This window comes from Ovis aries, chromosome 9, assembly GCF_016772045.2.
Source record: "Ovis aries strain OAR_USU_Benz2616 breed Rambouillet chromosome 9, ARS-UI_Ramb_v3.0, whole genome shotgun sequence".
NCBI classification, from domain to species: Eukaryota; Metazoa; Chordata; class Mammalia; order Artiodactyla; family Bovidae; genus Ovis; species Ovis aries.
The window spans coordinates 15,608,109-15,624,349 of record NC_056062.1 but is presented as its reverse complement, the minus strand read 5'-3'; the positions used below and the strand labels follow the sequence as shown (position 1 = coordinate 15,624,349).

The window sequence follows — 16,241 nt, the reverse complement described above, 5'->3', positions numbered from 1 at the left end:
GCATCTATCAGGTGGATCCAAGTGTCCTCAGTGAGACAACAGCTTCAGCCACACACACACACACACACACACACACACACGTACATATACAACACACACATGTACACACACGTACATATACAACACATACTACACACACACGTACATATACAACACACATGTACACACATGTACACATACAACACATACTGTACATATACAACACATACACACACACATATACACATACGGACATATACAACACGCACACACTATACACATATGTACATATACAACACACATATACACACATATACATATACCACCCCCACTCCAGTACTCTTGCCTGGAAAATCCCAGGGGTGGAGGAGCCCGGTAGGCTGCAGTCCATGGGGTCGCTAAGAGTCAGACACAACTGAGCGGCTTCGCTTTCACTTTCCACTTTCCTGCATTGGAGAAGGCAATGGCAACCCAGTCCAGTGTTCTTGCCTGGAGAATCCCAGGGACGGGGGAGTCTGGTGGGCTGCCGTCTATGGGGTCGCACAGAGTCGGACACAACTGAAGCGACTTAGCAGCAGCAGCAATGCATATACCACACACGTACATATACACATCTACACACGCATACACACATGTACATATACAGCACACGCACACATAACACACATGTACACATTCACACACACGTACACATACAACACACACCCGCACAATGTACATGTACAACACGCATATTTACATGTGCAACACACATGTACACACAACACACACACGTATGGATGTGTTTGGCTGCGCTGGGTCTTAGTTGCAGCATGCAGGATCTTCAGTTTTCATTGTGCCATGCCAGATCCTTAGTTGCAGCATTTAAACTCCTAGTTGAGGGATGTGAGATCTAGTTCCCTGACCAGGGATCGAACCCTAGCCCCTGCATTGGGAGCTTGGAGTCTTAGCCATTGCATCACCAGGGAAATTCCTGTTTCAGCTTTAATAATTATTAATATACAAAATCCAATAATAGACATTGTACTTCTGGGTGTGACAGACCACTCTGACCACTACATTGCCCCTAGGTCCGTCTATGGTTTTTCCAGTAGTCATGTATGGATGTGAGAGTTGGACTATGAGAAAGCTGAGCACTGAAGAATTGATGCTTTTAACTGTAGTGTTGGAGAAGACTCTTGAGAGTCCCTTGGACAACAAGGAGATCCAACCAGTCCATCCTAAAGGAAACCAGTTCTGAATGTTCATTGGAAGGACTGATGCTAAAGCTGAAACTCCAATACTTTGGCCACTTTATGCAAAGAACTGACTCATTTGAAAAGACCTTGATGCTGGGAAAGACTGAAGGCGGGAGAAGAAGGGGACGACAGAGGATGAGATGGTTGGATGGTTTGAGCAAGCTCCAGGAGTTGGTGATGGACAGGGAAGCCTTGCATGCTGCAGTCAAAGGGGTCACAAAGAGTCGGACATGACTGAGTGACTGAACTGAACATTGCCCCAAGAATGAAATTCAAGTACAACCTTGAGAAAAGGATCAGGCCTTACTGTCTGGCTCCTATCTAAGCCCATCTCAGGACAACTCTCGTTAAGCTCTGCTCCTTCAGCCCATGGAAACAGCTTCTGCCAGAGTCCTGCTCTCCTATGCAGTGTCCAGGGTCAGTGACAAGGGTCACCTCCATCCCCTTTGGGCTGTTCTGTCACAGTTTAACTATGATGACAACTGTCCTGCTTCTCATTATCACTGGTGTATGGCCACATGGAACAGACACACTTGCAACTTTTAAAAGCTACAGTTAATGCATAGCCTAGGCATTATATAGAAGACTTAGAATATACGTTATCCGGGATTATCTGAACTGGTTGCAAGTCTTGTGTGATACGTATACACTCAGAACCACACAGTGAAATGTAAGCTGTGTGGAAACTGAGACACAGAACCTGTACAGTGTGAAAGTGCCAAGGGGCTGTGTGAGCAGCAGGGTGCTGGGCCACCATACACGTGACCCGTCACCACGGAAACGCTCCCAAACCTGCACTCCTGCTACCAACCTGCTCCTCAAATATCAGAGCCAGAACCATGAGAGACCATAGAAGGTAAACATGGGACCTGCCTCTGACCCCCCGAGTCTGGCCACACTGCTTTCGTGATGACCTCAACTGTGAACCCACACCCCGGCACGTCTGAGGTGCGAAATACGCACCTGGTAAGTTTCCATGCCACCGCACACGGCCCGCCCGGGGTCTGGCCACAAAGGTGGGCTCCAAGACTTGCCCCGCACTCCCACCCTCTCCCCCCGAGAGGTCTTCCCAGGTCCTCCAGGGGCCGGCATCTCAGCCCAGCTCTCCTCCCAGCAAGGCGGCTCTTGCTGGGCTGGTCACTCGCTGGCTCCCAGCACCAGAACGAGGCCACGTGGGACTGCCAGACATGGTGTTCCATCTGCCCCCAGCGGCCTGGCACCTGGGGGCCCCGAGGAAGCAGAGCGGGGTGAGTGCAGGGATGGCCAACAGGCAGATGGAGGACACAGCACGGCCCACGGGGTTCACACCCCACGGTCCCCAGCTCCCCAGGAGAGGGTCTTGACTTGTCCAGGTGTGAGCCGTCCCTCCAGCCTCATGAAAGGTGAGACAGACAGACACCCGGGGTGTCACAGGGAAAGCACGCGGGAGCACAGGGATGCAAACGCAGAGAGTGACCAGCCTGCCCCTTTGGTCACGTGCCTGATGACACGGTGCAGGCAGGTGCGGCACCTGCTGAGCTGGGACCCGCACCAGCCCCTGCCCACCACCCTGCAGGGGCCGGCGCCCGGCACGCCTGAGCATGTACTCTCTGAACAAGAATCACGCCATCAAGTTCAGAGAGAGACACATTCCAGGGATAGCCAAAATAAATCAGAGTTTCAAAATATTTAAAATATTTTACAGTGCACACGTGGACTTCTAAAATGAAGCACGCTTCTCACCCGGATCTCTTACAAAGTTGGGAGCTTAGAGATTTTAAGACTTTCTTAGACAATGAGGAAAATTAAACATTCTGACCATGCTCTTTCAGGGCCTGAGACTTTTCTCGCAGTAATGTGGAAGGGATGGCAGAGTGTCTCTCTGAGAATCTCAATATTTCTGGAAATACCCTTCAGGCTCCTAACTTCCACAATAAACTTCTATTTAAGTCAATAACAAGATGAAAATAAAGGAAACAGAATTCTTCAGTGTCTTCTACAGCGAGGCCTTGTTCTGAGCAGGTGCCTGGCCCCCGACCTGGCCTGCGATTTACCTCACTCCACGGAAAAGCAATGGGGTTGGGGCTCACAGGCTCGGCCAGGATGACACGGTTGGGGGCGCACTGGGAGTGGGGGCTCACGGGCTCGGCCAGATGACATGATTGGGGGCTGCACTGGGGGGGGGGGGGGCCCGGGGCTTGGCAAGTGGCACCTCATGGGAGGCGAGGGTGTGCCAGGTCAGAGCTTCAGAAGGCCACACGCACCCGGACACCCAGTACCACCTGGCCGGGGCCTCTGACCCCACGTGCACGCCTGAAGGATCGCCCCCGCCCACCCTGCCCCCACCGACACAGGAGGAAAGCCCATCAGAGGAGGCTGCCATGAGGGGAGACCGGGGGCATGGTCAGCCCATGTGCCCACCCGTACCTGCGTTCACTGCTCAGCCCGGGACGCGGGTGGCACTCACCGATCTGTAACAGGACTGGCGTGACCAGCGCCGTCTCCATGGCATAACAGAACTCCCTGCCGAACATCACGGCCCCGTGCATCACCCACAGGCGCACGGGGATGCGGTCGATGGAGCCCTCACTGACGGTCTCGTCCCGCGTCTCCGCCTCCGCCCTCCCCGGCTTCTGTAGGTCTGGCAGGGGCACCGGGAGCTCCTGAACTTGCATAGATTCTGCGTCGGCATTCTGCGGAGCCATTTTCATCACCACCAAAAAAATATATATATCTCTTTACTCTACCTAAATAAATAATTCTATCATATATCTTTAAGGATAAATTAAGACGTCTTCGCTTTCTGCTTCAGCTGTGCTCCTCCGGCAAGTAACACTTATATTCCTCTTTGTACAAACAGGGATCTTGAAACTTCTCACAGTCGGATGAGACACGCAGCAAAACAGAATGATTTTTGGTTGGATTGAACATATGGCTTTCTGGCTTACTGTGAATTAGAGTTAAAAATCCATAAATGCCATTCAGTTAATACCAGTTTCATCATCATTACTGAAGAGGTGCTGAAGCTCCGTTCCTTGCTGCTGAGAGGCGGGCAGGTGACACACGGAGGTAGGCCGCCGGCGTGCCCCATCGAGCGACTGGGCGATCTGCAAGGGAGCGAGAGCCGGTCACACGGGCCGGGGCCGCCCGCCCTCACCCGCCATCCGGGCCCACCCGGGGCCCTTGGTTCTCTGAGCAGGGAGGGGACAGAGTCACCTGCGGCGAAAACAAATCCAGTCCCTGGAGAAACAATGTTTTCCAGTATGGAATCGGTCCTGGGGGAGGATATAGCCGGGACAACAACGGGAGATGGGACGAGAGAAAAGGGCACTTTTGGAAAGAGCTCCCGTTTCTGCTCCTCGGCCAGGCCAGGGACCGACCACAGGCACTGGGCCCCAAAAGGCCAGACGCTGACCACCATGTTGAGGCGCACTCCAGAGGGTGCTGAAACCCGGGCCCTGGTCCTGCTTTTCCACCTTCCTGGTACTGGTGACCAGTCTCCACCTAGACGCACACACCAGGAGCAGGTGCCGACTGCTGAGAACCTGCCTAGAATCGTCCCCCTTGCTGCACCCCCGTGAAAGGCCAGACAAGGATGCACTTACATCCCTGCTTTCTGGACGAGGGCCTCCATTCAAGCTGAAGGGACCTGACATCACACAACAAGTGACTTTATGTTAAGGTGGGTCGGTGGGTGGATATCTTACCAAAAAATTTTAATTGTTTTAAATAAAAATATTTCTGCTTAATATTCACTTAATCCAAGACATCTAGCTCCTACTTTTCACCCCAGAAAGGACCAGAAGTTGAGCGGTAGTCTTCACTAAGCTTCCTTCTCAGGGAGCCTTGGAGGTGATAGGGGGTCCTTGGCCCAGCGGCTGGCAAAGCTGAGCTGCTGACCCTGGGGGTTCAGAGACCCCGCCTCACTCTTCCACCAAACTGAGGCTTTCTCATGCTCTCCTTCCTGCCACCAAAACTTCTCGGGCAATCACTGACTGGTCCAAGGGGTCCGACCCATGTATCTGCTCCTTACGCCTCCCACTTCGCTGCAAGTCCACAGCTGCACCCTTCACCTGCGGCTGCCATCAAACTCATAAATGTCCTCCGGCCTCATCACTGGCCTCCATCAAGGCCAGTGTTTCCAAACTGGCCCCTTCCTACACTCTTCTCTAAAACACACGGTATCGTGACCTGTTCTCATGTGCGCAATGTAAGCAGGACAGTTTTAAAGCACCCAGCGTGAACCCTTGGCAGCACTCTCTCATGCCATCCCTGGTGGGCTGAACTCTTGGCAAGAGGGACAGTAACCCATTTTCTCTGAGACCCTAAGGACTTAATTATCATCTTCAAACCCATCAGTTCTGTCCCCTCGCCCCTGGTCCCACTGTGTGTCTATCCTGAAAGTCAAGCTGAAATAAAGGAAACTCTGCGAGTTGGAAGTGGAAGTCATTCAGTTGTGTCCGACTCTGTGTGACTCCATGGACTACGGCCTACCAGGCTCCTCTGTCCGTGGAATTCTCCAGGCAAGAATACTGGAGTGGGCAGCCATTCCCTTCTCCAGGGGATCTTCCCAACCCAGGGATCTAACCCAGGTCTCCTACATGGCAGGTAGATTCTTTACTGTCTGAGCCACCAATATGAGAAATGCTGGGCTGGTTGAAGCACAAACTGGAATTCAGATTGCCAGGGGAAATATCAACAACCTCAGATATGCGGATGATACTACTCTAATGGGAAAAAGCGAAAAGGAACTAAAGAGCCTGCTGATAAGAGTGAAAGACAAGAGTGAAAAAGCTGGCTTAAAACTCAACATTCAAAAAATGGAAATCATGGCATCTGGACTCATCACTTCACAACAAATAAATGGGGAAAAAGTGGAAACAGTGGAAGACTTTATCTTCTTGGGCTCCAAAATCACTGTGGACTGTGCTGCAGCCATGAAATTAAAAGGCACTTGCACCTTGGAAATAACGCTATGACAATCCTAGACAGTGCGTTAAAAAGCAGAGACATCACTTTGCCGACAAAGGTCCATCTAGTCAGCTATGGTTTTCCCAGTAGTCACGTACGGATGTTAAAAGTTGGACCATAAAGAAGGCTGCTACTGCTAAGTCACTTCAGTCGTGTCTGACTCTGTGCGACCCCATAGACGGCAGCCCACCAGGCTCCCCCGTCCCTGGGATTCTCCAGGCAAGAACACTGGAGTGGGTTGCCATTTCCTTCTCCAATAAAGAAGCCTGAGCACTGAAGAATTGATGCTTTTCGAACTGTGGTGCTGGAGAAGACTCTTGAGAGTCAATCCTTACCCGTCAATCCTAAAGGAAACCAACCCTGACTATTCACTGGAAGGAATGATCCTGACCCTCCAACACTGTGGCCACCTGATGCGAAGAATCAACTCACTGGAACAGATTCTGATCCTGAGGGCAGGAGAAGGAGATGACAGAGGATGACATGGTTAGATGGCCATCACTGACTCAATGGGCATGAATCTGAGCAAGCTCTGGCAGACAGTGACGGACAGGGAGGCCTGGCGTGCTGCAGTCTATGGGGTCACTAAGAGCTGGACATGACTTAGCAACTGAACAACAACTGCGTGTCGGAGAGTGAAGAGTCATTTCAGCAACAGCTAACACTGAGGCAATAAGGCTCTGCAGTAAGTGCATCAGGATTATTTTAAGGCTGTGAGTCTCAGCCCCAGGGGCACTGGGCGATGCCTGGAGATGTTTCTGGGTCTCACGACTGGAGGCAGGGGTTGGTATCGTGCTTCGGGGGAGAGTCCAGCGATGGGCTTAGCATCCTGCAGCCCCAGGGTGCCCCACAGCAGAGAACGACTGTTTCCTAGGGTTATTATTAAACAAGAGGAAAAGTGCTCTTTAAAATGCTGAAACCCTTATCACACTGTGAATCAATCAACCAGCCCAGAACTTACAAACTCCACTGCACTTCCTTCCCCTTTGTTTTCTTACGCAGCCTCTGCCCAAAGCAGAAGAGGAAACACAGGGAGCTCAGGACACTGGTTCCCCGAGGAGGGGTCTAGGGTCGGGCGTTTAAGTGGGAAGGGGTGTGAGCAGTCCCCTCCCAGTCAGTCACCCCGGCCACAGGAGGTGGCATTACTGGGCACTTATTTTCCAAGAGAAGGTAAGAGCCGCCAAGGGGCAGTGAAGGAAGCCCAGCCGGCCGCCTGGCCTCAGTCACGTTCAGGCTGTGGGATCCAACCCCAGGCCCAGGGCTGCACCTGCCCAAGGGCCTGCGGAATCAGCTAGAGATGGCCAGGAAGCCCAGGAGGCAGAGGTTGCGCGTGGGGGAGCGAAGGGCCCGGCGCCCTTAGGAAAGCCGCCCGCCGTCAGACCACCAGGCCAGTGCGAGCACGCTCCCTCTGCGGTGCAGAGCGAGTCTCCACACCAGAGACCCTCCTCACATCTGGGGTCCTCACCAAACATCTAAGAATGGCCCAGCCATGGTCTCTGGAAAGAAAGTTCGGAGGGAGCCCCTAGTGGTGGTGGTGGTGGCCACCTGCGCCCCCAGGACTCTTCCAGGCAGAGGGTCCAGCCACCTGCCGTCTCCCTCATGGTCAGGGGCGGGCACGGCCCCCTAACTGGTCAGCAGAGCCTGCCTCACACGGGGCGTCCTGCTGGCCAACCAGGCAGCCCAGGAAATGTGCACTTCCAGACCTCAACCATGGCAGTGTGCGCAGTCTTCTCAAAAGGGGGGGCCTGCCGGGGTTGGGCTGGTGCTGTGGCCTGTCAGGGGGTTCACCCACCCTCTAGATCTGGCCCTGATGCCCCTCTGCGGGGGCAGCAGGAAGGACCCAGGCTTCAGGGCGGAAGGCCTGCCCCCCCCTTCCCACCACATCCCACCTTCCCAGCAGCCGTCTGGTCGCTGCTGCATGACTTCTATGCGAGCCCACCCCAGCACTCGGAGACTTCGCCTCCCTCTCCCCACACGGACCCTGTCCAGCGAGCCCAGCAGAGGCCACCAACAGGTCCTGAGCTGGGAACACATCTTCCCTCTCGCGGCTTCTCCCAGAATCTCGATCCACTCCGGCATGTTTATTTGCAAGAACTCTATGAGCAAATGACCTTTAAGAGTCTGACTAGCTCTGGAGGGAAATGTCAGTATTTTTACTGAGATTTCACTGATTTTATAAATAAGCTGAAGGAGAGCCACCACCCTTAGGGCTGTCTCCATATATCCGAGTCCAAACCCAGTGCCTTTCGGGAGAATTTCAACACGTTCCTCCTACAGTTCTGCACATTTCTTGTGAAGTTTCTTCCTAGTGATTTCATCTTCTCTGTGGCCACTGCGGATGCGATTTTCCCTTGCCTTATACCTTCCAAGTGGTTGGCTGTGCTCGTGAAGGGTACTAGGGCTTGCTCACTTTCTTAGGTACTCACATACAGCGAAAAGGTACCACTCAATCAGTTTTGACTAATCTATGCCAACAGGGAGGACGTTTCCAACACCCTGGCAAGCCCACGGGGGTCCTTTCCCATCCAGTGAAGGCTCATGGATTTGTATTTTAAGTTGATAACATGGTTCTCTAATTGTCTGAGTGAGAATGGGTGGGGGGAGGAGGCTATACCCAGACTGACAGCAAGTCTAAGCAGCACCAAGATGCATCCAGTCCCCAGCTCAATGGAGGCTTGGACTTGGGGTCCCCTCAGTCTGAATTATGCACGGCGCCTGCAGGACACGGCGTAGGGACCCAGGTGGCATGAGCTGGCCCCTTCCTGGGCTCTGACATCCGTCCCCTCCCCCACCAACTCTCCTGCGAGGGCCCCTTCTCCTCGGGGCTCTGCTCTACAAGACGGAAGGAGAGCAGCTTTGAGGAGAAAAGGAAGGTGTGAATGGGGAGGGTGTCTCTCCATTTAGGGGGACAATCGGACACCGCCAAGCCAGGTTCACTCTTGTAACGCAGTGCCGTGAAGTACACGTACAGCGAGCAAAGGGGCTTGCTTTAAGGAAGAAAGAAAGAAAGAAAGGAAGGAAGGGGCTTTCTTTAAGGAAGCTATCATCTAGAAAGGCTAGAGCTGTTAATTACAACATCTAAAACCACGAAAATGCTCTCCTCTGAAACACCTGATGTAAGAGGCCCGAGCTAAAGTGTGACAACACACTGAAGCAATCTGAGGATGACTAGGCTGCTGCCTCCCGAAAGCCTCCTCCTGACTTGCTCGAAGGAGCGGCGAGGCTTCCGCTGTGACCTGTTCCACTAGGCTCTGCAGAGCCTGGAGGGACTCTGAAGTCAGGCCTCCCTCCGGAGCCTGCCTGACGACGATACTGTTGTGATTCGCAGATGCACCGAGACAAGCGGAACTACAGTTGTTCCAATCAACAACTTCCTCTATTGTCCTGCTTCTAATTTCAGGGGGACTGATGCCAAGACACGTGACTTCCTACAATCTGCTGTGTGGAAAAGCTGGCTGTAAACTTCACGCCACCAAAACCTTAACTGAAGCATAATTTTTTGACAGGCAGTAAAGAGTCTATGCAAGTCACAGTATCCGATGGGAACACGATCTTGAAGGTCAGGGACCCACACGCGCCGGAGGACGGCTGGACGGGGGCTCAGGCGCCTTGGCTCCTGTCTCGGCCCCACGCACACGCGCATGCACACAGCATTACAGGCAGGGGACGAGCAGCCCGTGCTTTGCGGTGTGTGGTTTTGTGGCAAGGGCTGTTTGATTTGTACACTCACCATCCAAGACAGGCATCTCTACCCTGGAAAAACTCATCAGAACTGCTAACATTTTCGTAAGACGTTGTCAACTATCAGCCTCAAATAACCCACCAAACCAAAGCATAGGCCCCCCACTACCATCAGCCCGCTGTGCCCCCCCACCCAGACATGCATGGCAAAGGCGACTGCCTGAGGGCAACAGTGAAGCCGGCGGCACAGGGCAGACGGCTGTGCGCCAGAGAGGACCAGCTGCTGCACCAGGGGAGAAGGCCTAAGACGGAGCCAAGCAAAGCCAGAGGCCCTGATACAAAAGCGGACAACATTCTGGTAAAAATCTGCTTATAAGGTTACGTCCTTCAAAGCATTTCAGAAATGCCATTGATTTCCAACATAAAATCAATGCCGTATCAACAGAATGAGAAGACAGGCCCCAGACTGGGAGAAAATACTTGTAAAAGACACAGTGATAAAGGATGCTATCCAAAACAAACCTGACGGTGAGGAAATGAACAACTCAGTTATAAAGGTGGGCCAAAGACCCGAACAGACAGCTCACCGGAGAAGACAGAGGTGGCAGATGAGCACAGCAAAGACGCTCCACATCCAGTGCCTGTCATCAGGGAAACGCAAATTCCAACAGCAGCGAGACAGCCCTCCACACCTGTTACAACAGTCCAGGCCCAGAGCGCCGCCAGCACCAACGCAGGCGGGAACGAGGAGCGGCAGGAACCGCACTCACTGCGTGGGGACAGACTGGTGCAGCCACTTTGGAGGACAGTTTGGTAGCTTTTTACCAAACTAAACATACTCTTAGCCTGCGATCCAGCAATCGTGTTCCCTGGTATTTTCCCAAAGGAGTGGCAAACTTATCCATAAACACCTGCACGTGGATGCTGTACAGCAGCTTTATCCACGACGACCGAGACTTGGAAACAACCAGGACGCCCTTCAGTAGGTGAATCGCCGATCTGTGGCACATCAATGAGACAGTGACCAGCACTAAAAAGAAACGAGCCATCACACCGTGAAAGCCGTGAGAAACATCGAATGCACGTTAGTACGATGAGAGATGCCAACCTGAGACGGCTACGTATTCCCAGACTCCAGCAACAGGACATTCTGAAGAGGCACGGCTATGGACACAGTGCCAGGACCAGTGGTTTCTGCCCGCCTAAGGCAGAAAAGCAGCGAGTCTTGGACCTCCCCACGTGGTGTCCTGTTACGGGAGCCGAATGGACCGACACGCTGAATCCGTGTGAACCAGGAAGGCCGAGGCAGCATGTTTAAAAACGCAGACTCCAGGGCTCCTGTGTGCCACTGAACCACGGCTCTGGAGAAGGGCCCGAGGGTCTGCAGGCCTGCTCGCCCCAGGTGGGAGCCGCTGGCCACAGGCACCTGGCCAACAGCCCACTGCCCCTCTAGGTAGGAATGACTGGTCTGTGACTTCGTAACCTCGCCTGTGTGTGCTCTGTGCCACGAGACCTGGCCGAGGGCACTTCAGACACTGAACACCACGTCGGATGTGCCTTCTGATTGGCTTGCTGGGAACTTGGTGCAGGCAGAGGGGGCGGGGGAGTAAGGAGGCATGTGACTGCGCGTGTCAAATACTCGGAGTATGCAGAGACTGAATCAAAGGAAATCTGGAAAGGGGCCCCAGGGAGCGAGGGGATGAAAATATTGCTACACTGTAACAAGCCAGTCTAATTAAAGTGTTTCTCAATGGATTAGTATCCCAGCAACGTGCAGGAGCCACCGGCCCAGGCAATCCAGCGAGCTTCTCCTGGACGGCTTTTCTGTGACTCCCGGGCCCGGCCCAGCCCCCTGGTCCCTCCCCAGACAGTGCTTGAGACCTCCCCGTCAAGGGCACCCAACCTGGCCCAGGCTGCCCACTCCCCTGGGAGGCCAGGTCACAGTCCCCACGGCAGGGACGCGGGGATGTGGCCCCTCTCGTGCGTCCTCAGGACAGGAGGAAGCACACCCTCCTAGAGATGGTTTTTTAAATGCCTGTAAACTGGCATACTGCACCTTAATCTCAAAATACGCTCTGTTTAAGAACTACTTTCTAAAAGTTGTCTCTTAGGAAGGCATCGTACAGCAGGACCAGGGGAAGCATGGAAGGCTCGGCTCCCCTCCACCTGACCACCTTGGGGCGGGGGGGCTGGTCTGCTCTGATGCGGGTGTGCAGGAGCCTGCGAGCCCTGCAGAGGACGCACGCCACCGTACGGGACTCCATGCTGCCCCTGCCCTCACGCCCTGCGGAAGCAGTCGCTCTGAACCACCTAAAAGCATGGCATCAGGTCAAACAAGCAGAAGGGCACGTGGAAGCAAAGCTGGCAAACACCAGTGACAGCAAAAATGTTCAACAGTGGATCAGTCAGAGCACATCCCATCTGGACTTGCCTGGTGGCACAGTGGGTGAGGATCCATCTGCCAATGCAGGGGGCATGGCTTCGATCCCTGGTCTGGGAAGATTTCACATGCCACGGGGCAAGGGAGCCTGAGAGCATGACCTGCTGAACCCATGCGATGCGACTACCAAAGGCCGGTGCCTAGAGCCTGTGCTCTGCCCCAAGAGAACCTCGCGCACCACAGCGAGGAGTGGCCCCTGCTCGCCGCAACTGGAGCACGCCCAGCACAGCAGCGGAGACCCAGTGCGCCCCCTCCCCCCAGCTTCCAGGGCGTTAGCGTGGACACGGAGCACGTTCTCAAGCAGCAGCTGTCTTCACTCTCTGCTAAAGGAAACTGCTACCCACACTCGATGGAAAACTCAGAACGCTCGTGTCAGAGGAAATGACCCTGAAACAAGGACAAACTGCCCTGTCCCCAGAGAAAACATTCTCCACGACTTTCACCTTCTGCTAAAAACAAAGACCTGCTCACCTGACTTCTCACCTCTGACCTTTACACGGGTAGCCTCTGACCTTTATATGGGTCGGGTCTCCTTCATTTGCACGTCAGGTGAGTAGGAGGTTTTTTTGTTTTCTAATTAAAAATCTGAGAGGTTTTTTGCCTTTCTCTTCTCGTAAATGTTTCTAGCATCAATTTGCCACTTTAGCCACTGGGGTCAGGATGAAGCTTTGGCTGCTATGGAAACAGCAACAAGCTTTTAAACCACACTGCTCCTGCCTAACTAGGCAAGGAAAACGGAGCTTCAGGATCAACCTAAAGGCCGAGTGGGCAGCCACTGCCCACAGTTCCAGAGGAGACTAGCATTTCCCCAAAACTCACTACCTCATCTAAGGTACAGGACCAGGTACCCACAAACGTCATCTACAGTGTGTTAGAGACAGGCAAGCAGCTGAAGGGGATGCGTTAACAACCAAACATTATTTAAGAACATGAAAACAAAAGATTGCTCACTTTACAGACATACAACCAAGAACAAGTAATTCCCTGGTGGTCCACTGGTTAGAACTCCGCACTTTCCCTGCTGTGAGGCTGGGTTCAGTCCCTGGTGGGGGAACTAAGATCCCATAAACCTCAAGGAACAGCCAAGAAAAGAAAAAAAATACAGAAACAGACCTCAAGGACAAGGGTATAATTAAGGGCTACCGCTAAAGACTGCAGAGCTGTAATGAAACGTTCTGATGGTACTTGTATCAAATCAAAGCAGCGTCCAGAGTCCCCTCTCAGGCAGAGGACAGCGCCCCACGAGGAAGTGCTGGGAACCACCGAACTGCCGAACAACACGGGATGATTTGAATTACAGTCCATGTGTCAAGTAAACACAAAATGGCCAAATGTTTTCAAAGTGAAGAAGTATGAAATATATTTGAGGAATGTTCAAATCAAAACTAGTTCTCTTAGAAGGTAAACATTTTGGTGAATGAAGGGAACACACACAGCTTTAGCTGGTGTTACAGTCGTTCTTACTAAGACCATAAAGACAACCAGCAAGAACATTCTGCAGCATTCTGCAGTCACCGCCCCCCCCACCCCCAACACACGCACACACACACACACACACACACACACACACACACACACACACACACACACGCGCACGCACGCACGCACGCGCACACACACGCACACACACACACACACACCTGAAGTCAGCTGAAGGTCAGCGTGCCACACAGGGGATGAGTCATCGCTGCACCATCTACAGGACTGCCAGGCGCTGCTGAGCGACAAGACCGTGGTCTAAACGCACACTGCAGGCCTTGTGAAGTCTTTCCACCCTTCCTAGGCCTTCTCACTGTCTCAGTCACCTCTGGTCCGTTTTACCAGGAGGAGGGTGTGGTCCTAGGGCGCTGGGGAGCCCCACTGCAGGCAGGCACAGGGGAGGGCCCACTCCCCTCTGAGCTCAGGCTGAGCCCACGGGACGCCACCCTAGGCGGAGGGGGTGGGATCCTCCCAGAGGGCATCAATCAGACTGTCAGCTCAGGAATCTGTCCTCCGTCTTGAGCAACTCCTTAACCTGAGGGCCCCTGAGGGTCTGTGATGAAAAAGCCCACTTTGGTAACTGAATCCTCCCCGCTGTCTGGAGAAGTCTGCAACTCAGGGCCAGCGCCTTCCTGGGGTCACCGGGGCTGACGCGCTCACAGCAAGTGGCACGATCACCTGTGGGATTTATTAATCCCGGCTATCCCGACTCCGTCAGAAACGATTTCTCACAACTGCAGTCCTCTAGGTAGATAGGGAAAGCCTCAGAATGTAAATGTAAATACCCTTTGATCCTGCAATTCTGCTCTTTGGAGAGCAAAGCCTGTACAGTCTGCGGACCAACACTGAGAAACCTGCTCACGTAAAGGAAGATGGATTCTGACACAAACTCCACGTTGTGGGATTACCTGTTGACATGGAAATGTGCCTAATAACAGGCACAAAAGGCACATTATAAATCAACGACACTTAATGGTCCCATAAAGTTTTTTTTTAAGGTATGGATGCAGAGAGGAGCTTTCTGGTGGCTCCGCCATAAAGAACTTGCCTGCCAATGCATGAGTTCAGTTCAGTCGCGTCTGACTCTGCGACCCCATGGACTGCAGCACGCCAGGCTTCCCTGTCCATCACCAACTCCCGGAGCTTGCTCAAACTCATGCCCATCGAGTTGGTGATGCCATCCAACCATTCCCATCCTCTGTCATCCCCTCTGTCGACCCCTTCATGCAGGAGACGCGGGTTCAATCCTGGGTTAGAAAAATCCCCTGGAGGAGGAAATGGCAACCCACTCCAGTATTCTTGCTTGGGAAATCTCATGGACAGAAGAGTCTGGTGGGCTACAGTCCATGAGGTCGCAAGAGAGTCGGACACGACTGAGCAACTAAACACCACCACTGAATGCAGAGAAAGAGGTATTCTGAGCGATTCACCATTATATATATATATTGCTGTTGCTTCTATATGACCCAAAGTTATTTCCTAATTTAGTTTCCCTATCCAAACTTCACAGAAGAGCTTGATATGTGGAATGACATTCAGGACTCTTCTACAATGAAGCTGAATCTCAGATGGTTCAGAGAGTGCTGACAGAGGCTTGCAAGGCCAGGTGCCCGGAGAGAGTTGGATGGGGTTGAAGGGTGGGGGAGCCAGGTTTGCAAAGCCAGCTGTGGACTCAGCTCCTGGCGGGTCCACTAAAAGACTCAGAGCTGATCACCAAGGACCAGCTCAGAAGCTCTTCCCAATCTGTCATCAGCAATAAAGTAACTACAGACCGTTCAAGTCACCCACCAGGAACACAGCAGGTCCCTCCCCAACAGTCCAGTACATGGGCGCTACCTCTCTGTCCTGTGTTGCTGGGAGGCCCTTCCTCGGTGGCTACTCCGGTTTCCAAGCACAATTACAGGGCTTTTCGCCAACAGCACCTGTCGCTCCTCCTGGAGCCCAGATTTCGCTCTGCTTCTTTCTTTATTTAGCCTTCTCTCCGCTGGACTGACGTCAGGCACCCATCCCAAGCTGCAGCACCACCTGCTTCGTCCATCACGGATTCTCCCACAATGCACTGCACTCAGGGGTACACATGGCCAGCCTCCACTCCCAGGTATGATGCCCATCAAGCAGTCAGGGATCAACCCTCTTCTCTCCAGGCCATGAGCAACAAGACAGAAAAGTCCTGCAAGGTCTGAAACAGATTCACCTGGGGTTGAGCAGCTCTCATGCTTGTCTAGCACTTTGCCCCTCCTGAGGTCCAGATGGCACCAGACGCCCCAGGCCAAAGCCCGAGTTCAAGTTTCTCAGCTGCAAACACTGACAAGCGCCTTTCTCTCCCACTAGTTAACCCATGGGTGCTGACATCACCCAGGACTAAGTGCTGGCCCCCCCCACCTCCCGAACAACCCAGGACTGGATTACAGCAGACACACAGACACACACACAGACAGACACACACACACACACAGACACACACACACACACAC

General features: G+C 53.1%; 1 protein-coding gene across 4 annotated transcripts in view; it reads right to left on the bottom strand.

Moving 5' to 3' along the window:
* Positions 1 to 16,241, bottom strand: part of SLC45A4 (solute carrier family 45 member 4) — a 67,679-nt gene that overhangs the window by 27,797 nt on the left and 23,641 nt on the right. For all 4 annotated transcript variants that reach the window (XM_042254018.2, XM_027972827.3, XM_027972830.3 and 1 more), the window contains one exon: positions 3,664 to 4,303. In XM_042254018.2, the coding sequence (XP_042109952.1) occupies positions 3,664 to 3,907 (244 nt within the window). In that variant the 5' untranslated portion in view covers positions 3,908 to 4,303. The remainder of the gene's footprint in view (positions 1 to 3,663; positions 4,304 to 16,241) is intronic.